This window comes from Choristoneura fumiferana, chromosome Z (genome assembly GCF_025370935.1).
Source record: "Choristoneura fumiferana chromosome Z, NRCan_CFum_1, whole genome shotgun sequence".
Classification (NCBI taxonomy): domain Eukaryota; kingdom Metazoa; phylum Arthropoda; class Insecta; order Lepidoptera; family Tortricidae; genus Choristoneura; species Choristoneura fumiferana.
In genome coordinates, this window is record NC_133472.1 from 15,659,123 (window position 1) to 15,682,543 (window position 23,421).

Genomic DNA, 23,421 nt, shown 5'->3' on the forward strand with positions numbered 1-23,421 from the left:
ATTTGTAAAAAATCAGAATGGTAGTAAGTATATCAAACTTTTAAGGAAAACTATAACGGCTAAGTTTGCTTGAGAATTATTAGTAGTTTAAGAGTAAATAGTAGCCTAAGGTATAAAATATAAATACGAAATCCTTAGAAAAATATTACTTATATCTGATAGTTCGGTTGCGGACACAAACGCGACATTACCGATTCTGTCATATTTTTTACTATTATTATTCCCCTTATTTAATGGCAGCCTTATATGAATTTTAGGACAAAATGAAACAAGCTTCAATCATGTACCCAAACGTCTCAAACGTCAACATGAGCAAAACATTATAATCGAGGAAGAATTAGATGACATAAAAAAAAATATAGCAAAGGACGGGAAAAACATGGAAAGTGATCAAAAACATGAAATTTTTGTACGGTCCACCGTGCAAAGTTCTATAAATGATGATTCACCTAAATCTCAATATCAAGGAAATATGAAAGACAAACGCGAACATGCCTTAACACCCGGGACGTCCATACAGACGAGTCATAATGACAATAGTGTCATCATTAACGAACAGGAAATCACTAAAGTTCAAGAAGAAAACGAAAGAATTTATACGGATGAAAGTCCTACCACAAACCAAAGACTTATTGATAAAGCCGATAATGCGGATGAAGAAGCGGAAAAAGAATTTGCATTGTATGAAATCGGCAATCCAGATTTGTGGTTTAAAGTACACCTACAGATATACGAAAAGTTAACTTCTGATAAAGGAACTACTCTGTGGAACGATATAACTAAAGGGCAGTTAGTAAGGTAAAGACAAGTATAAAACTGAAATGACTGTGACTTATCTACATAAGTATGCAAGTAGAGTACGTTCATAAACTACTTGATTATGTTTTAATTATTTGATCTTGGTTTTAATTTTAATTTTATGACACTAACGCAGGTAATAAGATTATTGTTAATGACACAATATGAACTGATTGTTTGAAATAAATGATTATTATTATTATTATAAAACACACATAGGTATATTACATAGGTCATTTAAGGTAAGGTAAGGTAACCTAGTGAATTCCTGATGTCTAAATAAATTTATGATGGCATACACTTATTTTTGAAATATTGAAATGTTTGTGGTAGAGATTGGTCGTTTAGATCAGTCTTAAATTAAAGTTTTCATCACATCGCCAAACAATTGCCCGTTTTGTGAATTTGTTATAGTTAGATTTTTTTAGGAACAAATTATTTGAATTTTTCATGACTATAGGTACGAAACTGCTTGTAGGTACTCGCTTCAATATGAAAACGTAACCGTTTAAAATTCAGCCTTTTATGGGCTCATTTGATTTTTTTTGACAATCTTAGCTTATGGGGATCGAAGTAAAGTTTACTTACCATTTTTTATACAATTTCAGTGTCAGTTCAATGTTCCCTGAATGGAGCAGCCCAGATGTTAACGTTCAATACAGACCGGCTGATTTTGTTGCGAGAGAGGAATTTACATTACCGATTACTAGTTTATGTCTTTTAGTGCCTCTAATGGGAACCAATTTTGGCATACCACCGAAAAATTACAATTCTGCACGGTAAGGGTTTTAGTTCGCTCAGTAAAGAGATTCCTCACTTCGGTAAATAGGTACATACATTTTGTTGTACTAGTCCGGAATTTGAGAAAAAGTTTTCTGATTATACTTATATTTCAGTCCAGACATTGACGATAGTTATATTATTGTGGTACCTGCTGAAGATATTTTGAATTTTGATAAAGCTGGGAAAGTGAGGCAAAATCTTTTAAATATTTCTGAAGAGAAGACGAAAACGGTACTTCTTGTTTAATACTCAGTAACAGACATATTAGAGTAAGATATAAGTATTACATATATTTATTGTTCTACAAGTGTATTTTTTAACTTACTTATGAGTTATGACTTATTTTGAAGCGTCGGAGACGAGTCGTCGTTCAAGTCGGAAGGGCATTATGGAATGTTATGGAGGACAATCCTGATGTCGCAACTCATAATTCTGAAAAATATCTTACTTTGCTTCATCGGAAACCCCACCGTGCGCAAGTCGAGCTGGAAGTCCGAGCTGATGAGAACCAGCTTGTTCGCGTGGGGTAGTTCCATTAACTTGCTTATTATACCTAGCTATATATATGGAGTTAGGGTGTTGGCCGCTATTTAGACAGAATTATCCTGTAAGAAATAAAAATCAAAGATACACATCCTTAGCTTTGGTTTTCCAAGATAAAACACATAATTACATACCTTACCTACATATGACATACTCGCGACCTTAATTGACTAGACCAAATTGATCCGTATAGATCTGATCATTCATCTCTATCGATATGAAACTCGAATAAATCATACCAAAATGGCAGCCAGCTCCCTACTACAACAGTATAAAAGTTGATTTCGGGGGTAGATCATGTATAGATACTATCTATGCGTAATTTACTGCTAATAATGAGCCCTAATATATCCTCACCAAGGAAATTTAATTTGGATGTAACCAATTAGGTTGTATTATTATTGCAGATCATCTGGCCGCGTCGCTATTGTCGTGGCAGACAGCACGCGGCGAGCGCGCTCGACAGTAGCAGTGCAGGCGACGAACACGGGCCTGGCTGCGGCGCGATTTAGGTGTTCCATCGTCCTCTTAGTTATTAACTTTCCTAGCGAATCAGTATCCACATAATTTATAAGTTGGTGAACTTTTTCTCGTTCACTTTTTTTTCTTATGCGTTTGTTCTCAGAGCACAAATAAATGAATGTGATTCGGGATTATTGAACCTGGTGAGGGAGAAACATAAAATAGGCATAGCGGCTGGCCCCATCCTACTTCCGCCGCGCCACACGGAACGACTTCTGCTGGAAATACCCGTTGAACTTCCTACAGATGTCCAGCATTGCTCAGGTAACTTCCATCCAAGTTCCAACTCATGAATCGTTCTTCTCGTCCTTCGATCGTCCTTCTGGTGCTTCGTTTGATATAATTTTTAGATTTCCCAAAAACCACTGAGCGAAGAAACACGTCAAATTCGTAATACTTAACACTAAACTAAGTAGTTACGAGCAGTAGGTCAAAGAAGATTATTCAAAATTATATGTAATAAAGCAAAAGCAGCCCATGTAACTAATAAAATTAAGTCCTCTGATGATAAAATTAAAACAGTTTGGAAAATTATAAATACTGAAACCGGTCGACGTAAGAACGCGGAGTCCTCTATATCATTAAAGATTAATAACGTATTAGAAACGGACGCGGTTAAAGTAGCTAACGAGTTTAATACCTACTTCTCTAAAATTCCCATCGAAACGACAAAATGTCTCGCGTCTTCCTCAAAGTTAGCTGAATCGCTCTTAAAACAAAATGTATCCATTCCAAACTTAAGTAATTTTAAATTCACGCATGTTTCTCCCCGTGACATCATTAAGACTTTTAGATTATTGAAAGTAAAAAAAACGGAAGACTTGTGGGGCGTCTCAGTTAAGGTTCTACATTCCATTTTAGATGTCGTTGCTCCAACTTTAGCATTTATTTTTAATAGCTGTATAGATGAAGGCGTATTTCCAGATTTGATGAAATATAGTAAAGTAGTTCCTATTTTTAAATCAGGTGATAAAGATAATCCCTCTGATTATCGTCCTGTGTCCATCCTATCAGCGTTTAGCAAAATATTCGAAAAAATAATGCTGACGCAAATGATCTCGCATTTTAATACTCATAAAATCATGCATCCACGGCAGTTCGGATTCACAAAAGGCAGGTCTACTACAGACGCGGGTCATAGTTTAGTTAAATTCATATTGCAAGCTTGGGAGGAATCCCATGACGCTATAGGTGTATTCTGCGACCTTTTGAAAGCTTTTGATTGTGTGGATCATGATACTTTAATTTGTAAGTTAAATTTTTATGGCATTCGTGGCCTCGCTTTAGAACTCATTAAATCTTACCTCACACAAAGAAAGCAAAAGGTAGCGATTAACGGAACGGTATCGGAGGGATCTGTGGTCGAAATGGGAGTGCCTCAAGGATCCATTCTTGCCCCATTCCTGTATCTTATTTATGTAAATGACCTTACTTATATGGTAAGCCAAAAGTCGGGTATAGTTATGTTTGCTGACGACACGTCTTTACTGTTCAAGGTTAGTAGAAAAGATACCGACTTCATTGAGCCCAATGAAACCCTGTCCGTGATATCCGCATGGTTTGCTGCCAATAATTTGTTACTAAATCCTAAGAAAACTAAATGTATTAAATTCTCGTTGATAAATTCATCTAGCTCGAATTCAGTTTCTAATATAAAGTTAAATGGTCAAACTATTGAATTTGTAAAATCAACAGTATTTTTAGGAATAACGCTCGATTCTAAACTACAGTGGGGACCTCACGTCACAGCAATCGCGGGTAGATTGAGCTCTGCTGCTTTTGCAGTTTGGAAAATACGGCAGCTAACCGATGTGGCAACGGCACGGTTGGTGTATTTTGCTTACTTTAATAGCATTATACGTACGGCCTTATTTTATGGGGATCTGCTGCAGACATTGAGTCAGTTTTTATCTTACAAAAGAGAGCAATTAGAGCAATTTATAATTTGAAGACGCGTGAATCTTTAAGATCTTTTTTTAAGGAAACAGATATCCTAACCCTGCCGTCGCTTTATGTTTTTGAAATAATCATGTATGTTAGGAAGAACATATCGTCGCTTCGGAGGTAAAGATACTAAAGCGACATTTGACCAACTTTACAGGAGAGCGATTTAAAGTTTTTTTTTGACGAAAAAAATTCATAGCTCTTTTCTTTGTGAACACATTCTAGAATTTCTAAGACTGTATGAAAGTCAATTCAGCATACTATGAACTGAAATGTATAATTTTGACCTAAGTACAATAGTTCAGGAGATAGGTGGCGCTTTAGTCATTCGTCTCCAACTTTTTGAGACAACGCAATAAGGTAAAAGGACTAAACGTAAGAATTGGTTATGTATATCATAATTTGAGATGACTAACGGGATATTTATTCTAGTTTTTTTATTTTCAATTTACTTAATGGCGTTAATCAATTTCTTATCAAGCTGTGTTTAATGCTTATTTACCAATAATCAAACTATTTTACAACTGCATAATGCTTAAGCACCATTAAATTATAATCATAAAACATTACAAATACTTAATAGACTTGCAAGTTAAATGTTTTATTATACAACATACTAATTTTTAGATTACTTTAACGAATGATCACTAATGGACCGTCTGCAGGGCTACTACGAAACTCGAAACTCGAAGTTCGTATTGTACTGTCCCTCGTGCTCTCATATTTAATAGTATAAGTGTCAGAGGGACCGCACGACACGAACTCCGAGTTTCGAGTTTCGTAGTTAGCCCTGCAGACTTTAATCAATATTACTAAATTCAAAAGAAAAACAGGAAATCGTAGCAACTTTTAAGTTTTATTTGACATTGGTTCTTGTTATCGTGTTATCTGCCTATCGTCAACTATTGGGGGATAAAGCTTTTCGCGTCCGTGGGCTTTAGCTCTAGTTACCCACACGTGTCCCCTAGGTAGCGCCAAATGAACAACCTCATTCTGGTGGTAGGCTTCGGCCGCGGTTTGTCACCACCCACCTAACTAAGTGCTGCCAAACGGTCTTAGGAGTAGCCATGTGGAGGGACGAGTCTGGACAGGGACTTGCGTGCAAACCGGTTTCGGTGCCGTCAGTTTGCTGCACCGGGTGCCTGTTCGTGGAGGGTAGCGGCATCCGAAGCACGGTGCTCCGCTGGCCGACCGCAGTTAGTAGGGGGCCCAAATAGAGGTTTCGCCAACTTTGAAAGGCTGTTCCGTTAACTTGCGAAAAATCCCGAAGATGTGCTGTATATAGTACCGGTTGGCGACCGTGGAGGGGACCCGAAAGCCGTCTTTGGGGGGTTCGGGCGTCCCCGCAGTCACCAGACCAAGCTCCTTGTGTTGTGGCTCATTTTCGTGTGCTGCTGGATGAGCAGCACTGTGTCTGTTCAACTGCCGTCTTTTCTAACCTGTTCACTTTTGTCTTTCTCATCTCCTTCTTTTCTTCAGGTGAAATTACTGGCATGTGAGGTATCCCATCTTAGGCCTCTAGGTTGGCAACGCGTCTGAAATACCCCTGGTGTTGCAGATGTTTATGGGCGGTGGTGATCTCTTGCCCACCGACTACCCACACTACCCAGGTTACAGCCTGGAGCATACTTTTAAGCCACGTGCTGGGGTCTGCTTGTACGTTCGTGATGACATCTGTACTCAGCGTCTCGGCAACCTTGAGGATCCTAGCTTTTCCATTCTTTGGCTACTGATGGACACTGGTGTTGAACAAACGGTTTACGCTCTGATCTATCGGTCGCACAGCGGTGACTTGGAGACGACCAGGGTCTTTGATCACTTCAGTGTTACGGCACGGTTTGTGGTTCAGCAACGGTATCCGCTTGCGTAGTTGGTTTTCTTGGGGGACTTTGGACCATGCAGGAAGAGCTAGATCTCGCCCAGCTGGTTAAGCAACCGACTCGCATACCGGATGTTGCCTTGCACACGCCTAAGTGCTTGGACCCACTGCTGACGACTGATCCAGACAGGTACAATGTGTCGGTGTCTTCCCCTTTGGGTACTTCTGACGATTGTCTGGTGAAATTTGTGTCGCAGTACTCTCCTACCGATTGCTTAATCGGTACTCGGCGAGTATGGCGATACAAGTAAGCAGATTGGGATGAGATGCGTCATTTCTTTGCTTCCTATCCATGGCAGAAAACTTGCTTTCCCAGTAACGATTCGTCGAGCTGCGCAGAAGCTGTTACCGATGTGTTGCGTCAGAGTATGGAATATTTCATTCCTTTCTCTGACGTATCCACTGGTGGCAAATCTTGCCCATGGTTTAACGCTGAGTGCGCTCAAGCTGAAGCTATTAAGCACTCTATTTGCGTACTTACTGTGGGCTGATGCTCGATGTCGCAAAGCTCCGGACCGGATGTACACGTTAAGAAACAGCTCTTTAACAAAGCTGCCATGCCCTGCAAAATGACATACGGAAAGCGCGATTCCTCCATGTTGGTTGTATCGGTGCCAAATTTGCTTCCTACCCCTCTGAGAGTAAATAAAAAGAAAAGAAAGAAAGAAAATACATTCCTTAACCGATTTCGTCCTTAGCCAAATCGGTGGAGTACAATTTCTGTCGTCCGTCACTGCCACCACTGCTGAAGTCGGATAAGTCGCTAGCTCACACTGCAGCGGAGAAGGCAAACCTGTTTGTCTCTCTGTTTGCGGAAAATTTGCGTCTTGATGATGGTAGTGTAGCGCCTCCCTCCATTTCTCACTGTGGTACGTTTAAGCAGGAGGTCAAAATACACCAAATGGAGGTTTTAAGAACGCTGCGTTCTCTGGACGTGAATAAAACTAGGAATAAACTATACCTGGAATTGTTTTTAACACCTGTGCTCCGGAACTGTCTCCGGTTTTGACACGTCTGTTCAGGCTCTTCCTCAAGTTGGGACAGGTCCCGGTATCGTGGACGATTGCTAATGTGCAGCCAGTATCTACCCAAAAAGGGCAGTCGTGCCGACCCGTCGAACTATCGGCCTATCGCAATCACCTCCATACTATGTAAGGTAATGGAGCGTGTATTGAATGCTAAGTTCCTGGTAGGTATATCTAGAAGGTAACAATCTCCTCAGTGACCGCCAATACGGGTTCCGCCGAAATCGGTCCACAGGGGACCTTCTGGTATATGCTACTCACATTTGGTGTGAACCTGTTGAGAAGCATGGTGAAGCTCTTGCTGTGTCTCTATTCCAAGGCATTCGATAGGGTCTGGCACAGAGGCCTTCTTAGCAGGATTCCTCCTGTCCTATGCTCATGGATCTCTATTTCCTGCGGAACCGATCTAAACGAGTCGTCATTGACGAATGCTCATCTGATCTCATGGCAATCAATGCCGGGGTGCCTCAGGGATTGGTCCTCTCTCTATTATTGCTGCACATAACGATTTGCTCATACCCGATGTGTTTGGGTACGCAAATGACGCAAAATTGCAGAGAGGTACCTTACTAACGGCCGGGCCCGGGCCAGCGGTGATAAGATCGGGCACTCAGGGAGGTTATGGTACAGCGGACAAATTCGACCTCGAAGGCCATGTCCGACTGGGGCTCGGCTAACTTGGTCCAGTTCAGTGCTGCCAAGACACAGGCGTATCTGTTTACCGCTAAGCGGAGACCGTTCACTTTGGCTCCTACTGTCCAGAGGAGGGTATCCTTACTAACTAAAGACCACTAAAAAGGGATAAGTCCGCCTTTGTACAAGTATCTTAAAGTTTGTCAGTTGTATTTTGTTAATTTTCTTTTGTACAATAAAGAGTTTACATACATACATACATACATACCACCTTGAGGTTCTTGGGTTAGACCTTCAATCTAGTCTCAACTTCGGTGCGGCTATTGAGTCCAGAGCGAAAACGGCTGCTAAAAAACTTAGTGTCCTATATAAGGTCAAACGGTATTTCACACCAGAGCAGCTTTTTACTCTTTACAAAACGCAAGTAAGGTCCTGTATGGAACACTGCTGTCGCCTTACGGACGGTTCCGCCAAGTATTAGCCGCATTGGATTCGGTGGAGCGCCGGGCCCGAAGACTCTTCGGTGACAGTCCGCTGATCAGGAACAGGCTACGTAGCCTCAAGAACCGTCGTACAGTTGCTTGTCTGTCTGTTTTTTTTTAATATAGTACTTAAGTTGCATGTTATCTCATGTTTTATTTCAAATGAGATCACAGCAGATTTGTTTTTATATAGTAAAGCCTGGACGTTTAAAATAGCTAGATGTCAATTCATCATATCTCTATATCATACCCTATTTCCGATACATAGAAGTCTCACAATAAGGTTACCTTTTTATCATGTTCCTTCGTACCTAACTCTAATAACAGTCAATAGAGTTAGTGCACATAATCAAAATAATTATTCATTTACAAACTTACCTTTCGTAATCACAATCAATTATTACAGGTTTTGTTTCCAACACGCTCTATTATTGCGTTGATATAAAATACGCGCATAGTACCTTACCTATCCTTGGTAAAGTGATTGTAACTTAAATTCCTAAGATTAAAGTCCAGATTACTTTGGCATGATATCTACAATTCGTATGAAAATATCGTGGCTACTTTTACTAACTGGTCAATATAATTGATTTTTCGTAAAAGAAAAACACATAAACACTTCTTTTTTGACAATAAAATTACAGATTATTGACTTATTGGACCAAACATAATCCTTTAATATTATGTTTTTTTACTAATTTAAATATTTTCTTTCTTTTGCTATGTTGTAATGACGCTAATACACCACAAATTCTGTTAACTGTTTTGTACTAAATACTCAAACGACTTAAATATATTCTTATCAGTTTAACCAAAATACTAAACGCATCCAAAACTTCAGAATAGGCTGGAACAATTTACTAAAGCGACGAAGAATCATATTTCTTGATATGCACAGAGTACTAAAACGCCAAATGTATTTAAAGGTGAAAAATTACAAATGACTTAACAATATAATCGTTTAGAAACTAAAACAGGTAAAAGCACTAAAGAGAAAATACTCAATTTAAGCGTCGGATTAGTAATAAGTGTCCCAAAAATCACTGATTTTTCCGGGGCTAAAGCGCCAAAAAAGTCCTCTGATCGTCCCGAAACCCAGATAGATCGATGCAGAAAAATTCGCTGATTCCGATGGTATATATAACTCAATTTGGCCCAAAGTGTCGCTTTAGTATCTTTACCTCCGAAGCGACGAATGTGATTTTCCCACTAACGTCGATAAGCCAAAGGCTACTAGAAGCACAGGAAAGCTTAAAGTTCCATCTTACAGACTGGCTAAAACCAAAAAGTCTTTTCTGGGAAATTGCATACGTTTTTATAATAAAATTCCAAAAAATATTATAAATGAAACGGATACAAAATTCAGATCTATTGTCAAGAAGACATTAATATCAAAGGCGTATTATAAAGTTAATGATTATATCATGGACAGGGATATTTGGAAATAATTCCGATCCGCATTAGCGATCCCTTCAAATAGCGAACCTACTGTGTTAAAAATAAAGTTGTGTTAAATACTTGTGATGTATACATATCATTTAATAATATTGTAAATCTGTTTTAAAAAATATATATATACCTCGTTGAGTTTCTTGCCGGATTCTTCTCAGCAGAAGTTTTTCCGAACCGGTGGTAGTTTTTTTTTGACATTCATAAGTGCTTGTTATAGCCTAAATTGAATAAATATATTTTGACTTTGACTTTGACTTTGACTTTGAAGCAAGCTTATACTTAACCGGCTTTTTACGAATAGGTAATTGAACATCATAACGCTGCGCGCTGTCTAGTCTAGACTCTAGACATAAATAATAATATTATTTGCTAGACAATATATTTAAGAGCAGTAGGTATAGGTATTACGATAGGTAGGTACCTACCTACTTACATAATTTATAAGAAAATCAAATTACTTATTTTACTAAAGAGACTTTCTGCCTAAACCGAAGCCGAAAATTCGGTTGGACACTATCTACTGTTAACTTTTAGTTTTGCGTTGTAATTTACAGTCAACCTCGTAAACGACAACGACGAGTCAGTAGCAGTTCGTGAAGTAGTTATAAGGAGAGGTGATCGATGTTTTTGCGTGTGGCACTGTGACTGCGTATGTTACGGTAAGATTTAATTGGTGATGTTTTAGGGTTCCGTAGTTCTACAAAAACCCTTATAGTTTCGCCATGTCCGTCCGTCCGCGGCTTAACCCAGAAGCTAGAAACTTGAAATTTGTATGAGTACCTAACCTATATAAGTAGGTAAATAAAGATATTATTATGCTAAATAAAACATAAGTTGCTTTAGGAGCATAAAACACACACACACACACACACACACACACACACACACAAACATCACGCCTGTATTCCCAAATCGGGTAGGCAGAGCACACGAAACGTTACCGCTTCGGAGCCACCTAAAAGATCCATAATAAAAAAAAGCATTAAAGATACTGAATAATTTGAAATGAATAATTGAAATAATAATTGAAACAGGTATCTTACCAGTTACCACGTATAATGCCTGTTTGGTTGCTAACTGACACAAATCACCGCATGGCACTTACACTGTACACGAAAAACAGGGTCGGTATTTCCATCCCGGTATTATCCGGGCCGGGAAAGAGTGTCACCCATTTGGTGGTAAAGAAAACACTTTCAATTTTTAAAATAAATTGATGCTAAATTGAAAATACAAACTGAAATATAGATGCACAGAAAAACCAGAAAAATATGACCAGCACTGGGAATCGAACCCAGGTCCTCGGCATTCCGTGCCACGTGCTATACCGCTACACCACTGCTGGACTGCTGGCTGCTGGAGGTTTTACGGGATGACCGTAAAAGTTAAAATTTGGAATTGAAATAGAAAATACAAAAAGATTCCAAAAAACCAATTGATGCTACTTAAAAATCTGATTTTTTTTCTGTTAATTAGAAAGGTTATTACTATTGATATAAAAAGTTTCAAGCTTTTCTAAATTTTTCATCCATTCCCCATACCCTTACATCAGGGTAATCGGAGTCAAAACTGTTTTTTTAAGCTCTTATTTCCCAAAAATCATTACTAATGTGATGATTAATTGGTCTTAAATGAATAGCCAATTAAAATAAGTAATTTTTGTTATGAGGCGGTTGCAATTATGATTTTCTTAAAAAAAACTATTATTTCAAGTCGCTTAATCTACCCTCAGTACCACTTTCTCCCCTACTAAGTATTACTTATTCTGTGGCATGGCACGAAGACATACTGGATGTTCAGTTGAAAAGTTTCAAGCAAGTAACTGGATACATAACATTCGAGACTTAGTTCACTGCCTCTTAGATTTTAGGATACCTACCCTTTTATTTAGGTTAAGATAAGTTAGGGATTTGTTAATATCCAGTCAAAACCGTTTATAGCGATATCGAAGGGACGGCAATATTTGGTCTTTAAACACGGTTGCTCGTTATAACCAGTGTTATTTTGACATCGTGCTCTTTTTACAAGCTTTTATTTAGTTTCACCTGTCTCGTTATCTGTCTGTCTGTAATCAAATCTTGCAAGTTAAATTTGACCTACTTCCAGTAGTCAATCGACTTGTGGAATACTTATGTAAATCGCATGATAGATAAGATAATACAATAATCTAGTAAGTACTTAGTGACATCCTGGTAGTCCAGCCAGGATCGTCTCCGCAGGACGGAACTCTTCAACGGTTAATAGCATCGACTTGAAATTTGGTATGCAAATGTAGTTTGGGTGACAATGAAAGTACAGTCAATAAAAGTACAGTCAGCAAAAAAAGCTTGTGTTAAAAATGAAATTTTTATTGTGAGGTTATTTCTTGGTCGTTACGGTTTAACTGTATTATTATTTATAGTAATATTTGGCAGGCGAGAACCCCAAATTACCCTGCCAGGAGATGTCAGAAGCGCGGCAGGACGCAGCAGGTTTGGCTTCCCGTCGCGGTGCGCGCTTCGCTCGTTCCGTCTGCTATACTGACAAGATGCCACTCAATATTATAGTCATTATGATTGGTGTCATTATAGCGCTATTATTTTTTGGTTTGTTTAATTTTTTTTCGAGTATGTTTTAAAAGTAGTTACTGATATTGCAACAGAAGTTGCAGGTAGAGTCATTATTTTTTTGATATCTATATCCGAAATACGAACTAACCTATATTTTATCTTATACCAGAGTAAGGCCGCGGGCAAAAACTTGTAATATATGATGTATTTTTATGAAGGGGGAATTTCGGGAACTAAACTGAACCGATTTTACAATTACTTTCAGTAACGGAACGCTACTCTATCCATTTGCCGTTAAAGTGGAAGTAGTAAGTAGCCTGCATCCCTCGGAAACAGACATGGACAGGATGCAGACTAAAAGGCTTACTTATAGCCTTGTTACTTGAATGACCAGATGATGACTAAAGCCCGGTTTCCACCGCGAACGGAGCAGACTCATTAAATGTCTTAGTTTAATATGGTCGCGATCGGCTGCATGAAAGTAGGTACAATCCGTGAGCTCTTAGAAAAACCTTCAGGTTTCGGGGGAAATCGGAAGGAATCGTTACTTAATAGAAAATGAAAATTTCTTTTTGATTTAGTAGCAATCCATCACGCGAAGAGTGCACTCGTTTTGTTTTCATTGATTCATATAGAGCAGTCAAAAACCACCACTTACATATTTATTTAGTTTGTTATTTTTCGGAAATTGATATCCATGGGGAGTCAACTTAAACAGGGTATTTCAGTAAGTACTCATTCACGGGAAATTGTTTATAATGTATATAAATATTTTGTAAAGAAGCTGAAAGTTTCAAGAAGTGTCGATCGTAAATGTTTTACTAAGGTTCAAGACCGAGTTAAAGAAGCAACGGGGATTTCGAAAAGTACATTAAAAAAGTATTTAACGAAAGCAGACCAAAAAAAATCATTTGACATACCCAAGAGAAGTAGATACAGTATAATAACAGCTCTATATACTTCCAAATAAAAGTAGTGTGTTATAGACGGAGAGCGGACTGCAACATTTCGTACCTACTTGATACCGCGATGAAACGCACAATGGTTTCCCATAAAACTGATGCTGAGTCCGAATTTGATAGTCTGCCACGGCGGAACTTGCCGAAAGTACCAAAAAAATAGTCACTTCCGGTGCGAAAAAAGGGGCGTCATTTAACCCATCTGATACTGAAATAATAGTCCTGGCATCAGTTAGGAATTTACTGGTAGATACAGAAAAGAGAAATATGTCAGTTTTTTTTTTCCGGAAGTGCTTGGCAGGCGCTCTCAAAGGTACCTACTGTACTAAAACTACTGAATTTCTATCCCTGGTTTACTGATCAAAACATTGAAAATAAGCTCTAAAATAAACCCTTTTAAGGAATAGGTCGATTACCCAGTCACTCTATAGGTATACGTGGCATTAATGTGCTATCATAATAATACAATGTAGAACGTGACTCCTTCAACTTTTAGAATCGTGATATCTTATCGTGGTACTTCTTAGAAAAAAAAGTATGAAGACCGTTGTAGATAATTTTAAGATCTATAATTTTTGCCTCGACTACTTTTTGATAAAACTTACCGTTTTCATAAAAAAAATCAAATAACCTCAAATTTTGAACTTTGACCCCGAATAACTTTTTGCACACATGGGATCAAAGGGGACTTTTGACACTTTATTCCTAATGGTGTACCCAAGGTCTCAGCCAAAATTCAGCTTTGTCGGCTGTCTTTCAGCTTTCCGGAAATGAAGGTTCATACCTACCGACTGGAAATGGTTTCATGCTGGTATCAGATGGGTATATTTAGGGGTCCTGGTCACCTTTGAGAGCGTCTGCCGAGCACTTCCGGAAAAAAAAATACTGACATATTTCGCTTTTCTGTATCTACCAGTAAATTACTAACTGATGCCATGACTATTATTTCAGTATCAGATGGGTTAAATGACGCCCCTTTTTTCGCACCGGAAGTGACTATTTTTTTGGTACTTTCGGCAAGTTCCGCCGTGGCAGACTATCAAATTCGGACTCAGCATCAGTTTTATGGGAAACCATTGTGCGTTTCATTGCGGTATCAAGTAGGTAGGTAGGTACGAAATTATGCAGTCCGCTCTCCGTCTATTAGGGCGGGGTGTTCTCTATTTTAATTAATGATGGAAGAATTCGAAAATGCTGATTTTGTTTTTATTTGAATCATGACAAAAAGTCAGTAAGGTTTATTTTCTACTAATGGTTATTCTTTACATAACTTTTCACGGTAACTGAAAAGTTTTGCAAGTTGATAACAGAACAGAACCGCATATCACGATCGCGTGTCATCGTCTATACCTACCCGAAGCATGCTTCTAAAATCCTAAGGTTTTTTTAAGAGCTCTCGGAGTGTAGGTACTGTTATGAAGTTGGTCGATGTAAGTTAAAAAGTCATTAATAAGTCTGCTCCGCTCGCGGTGTAAATTGGGCATAACCATTTGACCTAATCGGTCAGACTGACTACTTAATGAATGGCTGCCACAGGTTTCTTGAAAGGTGCGATAGGGCTGGTGATCCCGTGCCTGGGCTCATGCGGCCTAGACCGGGTGCTGGAGGCGCCGCGGAGGATCGACCACTACTACGAGAAAGAGTTGTGGGAGCGAAAAGTGCAGTACGATAGTAATGGTTGGCCGGTCCACCCCGACACTAAAAAGAAAACGGTGCGAGTTATAAGCAAGTACGGTCTATGTGTGGCTTGCTAGTAATGCTAGTCAATTATTCATCTTGAAACCTTCGTCATCCTTAAGCTGGCGAGCATGACCCAGGGTATGTAATACCCTGGCAGTATTAAAAACTTTTGCTATTTTTTAAATCTTCGTCTGACATCACTTGCTCACTCAGTAGCTGGAGGCAGGGGTGTGCGGCAGGGGATAGTGGCGTGAACGCAATGCGACGCGACACGCGATGCATGGGCCGGAATATTCTGCACAGACCTGTTTCGGGTATGTCACAATTGTCACACCCTGCCTCATTTTAGGCGTATGTATTATGTATGATTTTTAATTATTATTTTTTATAATAATTATGATTGTTCTATTTTTTTGTCGTCTTTTTTATTATTTTTAGTTTTTTATCAAAATGGATATATTGAAAGGCAAGTAGGACAGAAAAACCAAGTATTCCTGTAAAGCTGACAGCAAGCCCATTGTATGGAGTAAATTGTAAATTCGTTAAAGAATTAATTATTAAATAAATACACTACCAACACGAAATAAAATAAAAGTAATAAAAACTATATTATGGTAAGTACATTAAATTTTGGCTATGTCATACCCTGCCTCATGCTTGATGTAACTTTTTCCACGTCATGCTCGCCGGGTTAAGCCAATTACTATTTTGTCTCTGACTGTACGAAACCTTTGGTGCGCTCGATTCACGCTTGGCCGGTTTCCATAAGTTCAGTTGTAAGTTGTAAGATTGCAATAGAAACCTACCTACAGACAGCGTGCGAGTTGAATGCAGAGTTCAGGAATGCAATAGTGTTGCGGCCTTATTAGAATTAATGATAATTAATTTATCGACACACAGAAAGTATAAACTATAGGTGACTGATTCGAGGGGAAGGGGCTCCCGCTCTTCATCTCAGGCCCCGACTGCATTCAACTCGCGCGCTATCTATAGTAGGTAGGTAGTACCTACTAGGTACCTACCTACCTAAGTTATAGATAATGGCTCTATATCGTCACTACTTAAACAAAACTCGTATCTCAAAGTAGATAATTTTTCTGAGTGGACCTTATGAACATTACGTCAAGGTTTAATTTTGTTGACATATTAATTTTAGATACGAGATTTTGCAAAGTAGTGACGATATCTCTCTTCCCTTACTGAAGATTTAGCCAATAAGTCATAACTTATTTTGCAGGCCAATGGAGTTCTTATTGAACGTTTTGTTCTTCGTCGTGGCCCCTGGCTTGATAATATTGGACTTGCTGAGGCAAGTGACTCGACGCAAGCCGGCTGGCGGCTCGGATGTCACGCACGCCGAAACGAATAACACTAAAAAGATTTACAGCTCCCACGACTTGCAGGTAGCCAATATCCATCTTGTATCCATGTAACGCCAATTTTTGGCGATAAATATGTATAGGTACATCGATGACATGTTAGTGCGTTTTTACGAATGCATGATATAATACAGCAAGGAATTGCACTTTGATAATGACTTAGTAGTAATGAAATCTTATTGTTAAATTATTTTTTTTAAGTTTCACAGTTAAGAAGTGCAATTCCTGGCTGTCCGTAGAAGCGAGATCAGCGCGCGCGTCGCAGGCGCAAGGGTCTGCACAAGTGGATGACGCCGCAAGCTGAAGAGCTCTCCGCCAAAGTGTGGCACAAGGACCTGTCGGTGGGAATGTCTCATTGCGAATATGTAAGCCGTTATTTGGTTATAATTTTTATAATCCCTCAGAACTGGGTATATCAAATGCATCACAAGTTAAAATTAAAATTTTAAGTAGGTAGCGTCAGCGGAGGTAGAAGCACGCTGTGGGTATAGTTCGCGGTGTGCCGTCATCGATTTATTCTGAATCGATGTGTGCTGTCCGTTCTCCAGCGAAGGGGGAAACGAGGTGTGTTTTTAATTGCAGGCTTTAAGTTAAATGTTTTAGACGGAAAATCACGTGTTTTTTGGAAACCTTTTCAATTATCCGTCCTATTAAAGCACACAAGTATATACGAGTATATAAAATCGTCGAGTATTTTATTCTTGATCATATAAGTAGGAGCTATAAAGTTACTAGTTAGTTAGGGCATACTATAATAACATAACATGTATTTTAATTACTGACTAGCCGGTGCCCGCGGCTTCGCCCCCGGTGTATTTTTTTTTAATTTTCTAATTCTTTTTAAGAACCTTCTCCTGACAATAGCAAACACAACAAAAAAGAATTAGCGAAATCGGTCCAGCCGTTCACGCGTGATGCAGTAACCAAGGGAAATGGGGATTCATTTTGTATGTATTAAAAATATAAGATTAGTTAGGTAATATAAAAAACTGCATTTTTTTATAATTGTGCAAAACTATTAATAATGTTGGGCGGTGGCAGATGCTGCCGCTGCTGCACGACGGGCGCAGCGGCGCAGGCGCAGCTTCCGGCCCGCACTCTTCGGCTAGTGACTCCGAGCAGGAAGACACAGCATTTGTTCTCATGCACATGCAGAAAAGCACAGAATCACTCGCTGTAAGACAATTTAATGTTGAATTACAAGTAATTTAAAATTACCATTTCAAATTGAACCTATTGATATAGGTACAGAAACCAAGTTTTCTTACTACCCTGATAAAATGAAGGTTATCTATATGTCGGCGGCCGATCGTAAAATCCGCCAGATCACGAAATTCCTAGGCATATCGTGTAATGCCGCCTTTTCATGAATTGGCTAAGGGACATCCGCCATATCGTTCAAAACTCACCGTTTAACGATTTGCCTAGTGACGTTTAGGAAGATCATGAAATTCCTAGGCATATCATGAAACGCAGGCCTATGAAACATCTTAAACGGGCTTAGAGAGTAAGTAACGTTCACACAAACGTGTAGGACCTTGTGCAATACAGGTCAGGTGGTAGGACATTGTGCAAGGTCCGCCCGGATTGCTACCACCATCTTGCTCGCTAATCCTGCCGTGAAGCAGCAGTGCTTGTACTGTTGTATTTCGGCGTGGAAACTAAGATAGCCGGTGAAATTACTGGCACTTGAGATATCCCATCTTAGGCCTCTAGGTTGGCTTCTCTCTGGATCTTCAATCCATAGGGGCAGTGGTGATCGCTTACAGCTACACAGTGTTTCAACGGGGTACCGTAACTCCGTTATATCACGCTCTCATAGAGAGTTATTAGAATTGCTATTATAAACTTTATATGGCTTTAGGATTTTCCTACAGCTTATTTAACACTACAGGCGGCATTATGCACTAGAAGGTAAACATAACACTCTTACTGAGCGACAGCGTTAAGACGCGTTAATCTCTCTAAAAGAGCATTCAGTGATAAAATCACCCTAAGTATAGCTGCAACTACAATCTATAACGTGGGAGCTTATAGCATCACTTTACAGCTTCGAGCTATTATATTTTTCTAATTTATATTAAATCACTTTACTATCGTCCGTTGACTAATGTAGTAATGTATTCAATTAGCTCCATAGTGTCACCAAAAACTATTACTTTAGACCTTGTAAAGCTACTATAAGACTCAAAGCTACTATAGCTCTATATTTAATATATATACATACATACATACATGTCTGCCCGACGACCTCCTGCGCCTGAAGGTGAAGTTGCGCCACCGTTCCGGTGCGATTATGTTCATTAGGTACGATATCGATTTCGGGATCGTAATGTTCATTTATCTACACCCATATAGTAAATCCTCCATTATGCATTCAAGAACCATAGATAATGACCAGCATTACGACATTGGATTCTATAATGAACACGACAGTATCGTAATGATCATTACGATACAGAAATCTGTATCGTAATGATATTTCATACATCATTACAGTACCGGTGCGGGGGGGGGGGGCGCAGGGCGCACGAGCAGGCCCAGCCCAGGTCGTCGCGCGCGCAGCGGGCGCAGCTCGTGGGGCAGACTTACCTAGTTATTGTTAATGCAGGCCATTCTCAATGGTTCCTGAACGCATGATAGAGGATTTAATATATGGATGTAGATAAAGTATTGTATGCAACTGTACATAATTAGGCCTTAAAACACTCATGTGACCCAAAGTCTATATTGTCTATTCCCCATAACAGCACTGTATCGTAATGTTGCTAAAACGATACTGCAACCACTTACTTTTTTTTCTTAATTCGTTCGTGCATCCAATTACATATTTTATATGGTTTTTATACAGAATAAAAACTTTCCGAACATAATTCAAAAAAGTATGAAATCATTTAGTTTACTTTTTCTCTAATTTTGTATTTTAATTAATAAGTACCCAGCCGAAGAAAAAATATTGTATGCAACGTTGTATAAGTAAGGCAAAAAAAGCTCGTGGCGTCTTTTTCTTACGATGTGAGCTTTTTTTGAAACCTGTTATACAACTGTTGCATAAAATACTGTTATCTACATCCATATATTAAATCCTCTATCATGTGTTCAAGAACCATTGAGAGTGACCTGCATTAACGAGAACTAGGTAGGTATGTTTGGGTTATTATTTCGAGAGGTTCAATTGTGTTCAGACTCAAATTTTCAGTTATAAAATTAGAAATATATCGTTTATTGTTTTTAAGTTGCTTAGGATATTATCACTGAAACTTGTGATAAATACATTTTATTCTATTTTATCTTTTTTCCACAATAACTTAAATTTTCTGCACAAAAGTCAGTTACGTGGTCAGGTTCGGATTATCCCTGACTACTTTGTAGTATTGTAAAAAATACAAGGTATAGAAAAACTTGCTGTTTAAAACATGGATTGAATGTTCATAATATGATTTACCAAGCATGCAAACATAAAAAAATTAGGACATTGATAAGACTATTTTTTTCTACATTTCCCGTTGTTCCAAAATACACCATCATTTTCGTAGCCACACTTATTAAGTAATATTTTAAACAAAAAAAAGAGGTCAAACCTCCTGTAAATCCTTTTTTAACTATAAGCTACTTTGAAAATAAGACTGCGTCAATATAACGTATAATGTTTATCGCAAGCCATAATTATTTATCTATAATTAATGTAATAAAGGTTCAGTTAGATTTGCGTCAAAGATCGAGCGTCATTTTCGTTACGGTTGCGACTTGGTGAGTATTGGGTAAATAAATATAATGTTTTACTGGTGCTGTGTCATTTGCAGTTAAGTTATTCAATATTGATTTCATTTGCTTCAAACCTATAGGATATTTACTGCAGAGCCGCGAAAGTAAGAACTTTTCAATTTCGTGGTCATCATTTTCGTGGTGCTATGGGCCACGAAACTGATTAAAGACCACGAAAAAGATGATTTTCCCTACAAGTAGAAAAAATACAGAACACTTTTTATAGAATTTTCTGCTTTTTACAGTGTAATCGTTTATGCCGTTATTGATTTAATTGATTTAAATGAAGAATGGTTGACCGTCAACAACATTTGCTCCAGGTGTGGTTATAGGAATTATGACCAGTGCGTCGCCAATTTTGTTAACTGGCGAGAGGTTCAAGAATTATTTTGCCCTGAATGTACGTGTGAAATGTATATATCTAAATATTAAAAGAAAACTTCGTCATTTAGAGGAGCATTTTGTTGTGTTGTTTCGTTGTAACATAATTTCGTTCGGGTCTACCGTAGACCTGCACGGGGGGGAAAGTATTGAAAGCTGTTTTGGTTTGTGAGTTGAAGTTATTAATCTTACTTTAATTAAGTAATTTCTAGAAAGTATTTAAAAGGTTACAAAAATTACAATTTGAAGTCGTCATTTTCGTGGTCAAGTTTTTTTTTTTTATATAGATATCAATTGTCTATTTCTGTTGATACCTGATTAATTAAATAATGCTTATCCGTTTTCTCATTATGATCGGATTTTCATTCAAATAGTACAATTATAAGATTTTTAAATAAACAAAATGTTCTTTTTCGTGGTCTCGATGCTCATTTTTGTTACCGTTAAAATTGGATTTTTGCTTTTTTTAACCAAAATAAACTTTATCGATCTCTTCTAATATAAAGCATCTTATCGGTACATATCCTTATGTTCAAAATAAAACAGACCACATCAAAATGTGTGTTTTTATTTCTGTAACATTTATCTTACATCTCAAATAATTACCCGTTTGCTCCACGACCAGTACCCCTAGTGTCAGTTTTCGGTTACAAAATACATCTCGATCGCGTTCGCGTTAAAATCTCAATTTATATGGAAACACGAACAGCGCCTCCAGCGGAACGTTTGCGATGTTCGTGTTTCCATAATATACAAATTGAGATTTTAACGCGAACGCGATCGAGACGTATTTTGTAACCAAAAACTTACACTAAGGGTACTGTGCCCTTAGTGTACGTTTTCGGTTACAAAATACGTCTCGATCGCGTTCGCGTTAAAGTCTCAATTTGTATGCAAACACGAACAGCGCCTCTAGCGGAACGTTTGCGATGTTCGTGTATCCATACAAATTGAGATTTTAACGCGAACGCGATCGAGACGTATTTTTTAAACGAAAACTTACACTAAGGGTACTGCTGCTGCTCGTGCAAGCATCGCGGCGCGCCCCGGTGCTGGAATGATGTATGAAATCTCATTACGATACAGCGGTGTTCATAATAGAATCCAATATCGTAATGCTGGTCATTATCTATGGTTTTTGAACGCATAATGGAGGATTTACTATATGGGTGTAGTGTAGATAAAATAACTATTCCGATATATATCGGTGTCGTCATGAATATTACGATACGGCCGTGTTTGTAATAGAATTCAATGTCGTAATGCTGGTCATTATCTTTGGTTTTTGATAGCAGGTAATGGAAGATTACTATATGGGTGTAGATAAATTATTTTAGATTAGGTACAACAGAGAAAAGTATTTTACGATTGTGCCCGGTATAGAAAACTCATAAGTATAGTTATAATTAATATAATTATAAAAATATAATTATAATAATAAAGCATAAGTATAATTATATTAAGCTGAATCTTTTATACTTTGTCAAGATAAGCAATGACAACGGGACGGCTAGGCAAGCAATTATTGACATTGGCAAAGTATCAGCTACTTTCGTACTTGAATGTAATTAACTGATATCAATATCACCGTTTTGTTGCAGAGAAGTCAGAAGAAACCCTACGCTTCAGGCACTTCAAGTGCTGGCCATCAAATGAAATACCCAACCCCATGTAGGCCAAGTCAACCCGACTCTGTAGTACGCAAGCATTATTAAATACTTTTACTATTGTTTTATTGATAATTATAAATTATAAACTGGAACTGGTGTTTTGATTAAACTGTAACAGACGTTTTCCACCGGTGTGCCGCCATTGCCGCGCGCGAACTGTATGCTGCATTGAAATCATGAATATTTAATGAGAAAATAATATTATAATTATAATATTATATATACTTATAAAAATATTATTATTATTATTATATAATATAATAATAATCCGTCTATATTATATATACTTACATATTTTTAATGAGTAAATGCGATTCGTACATAAAGGTGTCAACGAGACCCTATTGATAAGCCTTCGTTGTCCGTTATGTTATGTTATACATATATATTATGGGTAGGTATCTATACTGTACGGAACCCTCTACGCGCCAGTCCGCTTCACACTGAGCTATTTTTTACTGGCGTGCCGTGAAACTGATGAACAAAAAGTGTTGAAAACGCCTGTACTGTAATAACAGACTGTAATAACAGACAGAGCCGGATTTAGGGGGTTGGCTAGGAAGGGATTGGAGAACCGGGAGCGCGCCTATTCTGTGTTGTAGATACCTAACCTTATTTATTGCTAATAGCAGGGGTGGGGGGTAATAATAATAGCGGGCCGCATTTCTAAATCGGCCATTCTCAGAATTGCAAAAATTTGCGTGTCCGGGCTATTAAGTAGCTCTAAATGTACTTAATCAAACACTGGTGCAAATATTTTTTTCAAATAAATAAATATCATGGGACACTTGACACCAATTGACCTAGTCCCAAACCTAGCAAAGCTTGTACTATGGATACTAGGCAACTAATTAACATACTTACATAGGTCCCGGGTTCGATTCCCGTGTCGGGCAGATATTTGTATTAAAAATACGAATGCTTGTTCTCGGGTCTTGAGTGTTTAATATGTATTTAAGTATGTATCTTGAGTGTTT

The 23,421-nt window shown here is 38.2% G+C and overlaps 1 protein-coding gene across 11 annotated transcripts in view; it reads left to right on the forward strand.

Moving 5' to 3' along the window:
• Nucleotides 1-22,536, forward strand: part of LOC141428939 (uncharacterized) — a 36,398-nt gene extending 13,862 nt beyond the window's left edge. For 5 of the 11 annotated variants that reach the window (XM_074089017.1, XM_074089022.1, XM_074089053.1 and 2 more), the window contains 13 exons: nt 258-798; nt 1,407-1,577; nt 1,695-1,812; nt 1,932-2,107; nt 2,532-2,636; nt 2,750-2,910; nt 10,616-10,720; nt 12,476-12,646; nt 15,106-15,298; nt 16,487-16,652; nt 16,868-16,993; nt 17,670-17,804; nt 22,376-22,536. In XM_074089017.1, the coding sequence (XP_073945118.1) occupies nt 258-798; nt 1,407-1,577; nt 1,695-1,812; nt 1,932-2,107; nt 2,532-2,636; nt 2,750-2,910; nt 10,616-10,720; nt 12,476-12,646; nt 15,106-15,298; nt 16,487-16,652; nt 16,868-16,993; nt 17,670-17,804; nt 22,376-22,489 (2,282 nt within the window). In that variant the 3' untranslated portion in view covers nt 22,490-22,536. Of the gene's footprint in view, nt 1-257; nt 799-1,406; nt 1,578-1,694; nt 1,813-1,931; nt 2,108-2,531; nt 2,637-2,749; nt 2,911-10,615; nt 10,721-12,475; nt 12,647-15,105; nt 15,299-16,486; nt 16,653-16,867; nt 16,994-17,669; nt 17,805-22,375 lie in introns of those variants that run through there. The other 6 variants (XM_074089029.1, XM_074089038.1, XM_074089044.1 and 3 more) reach the window with 6 other exon arrangements.
• Nucleotides 22,537-23,421: the final 885 nt, after the last annotated feature.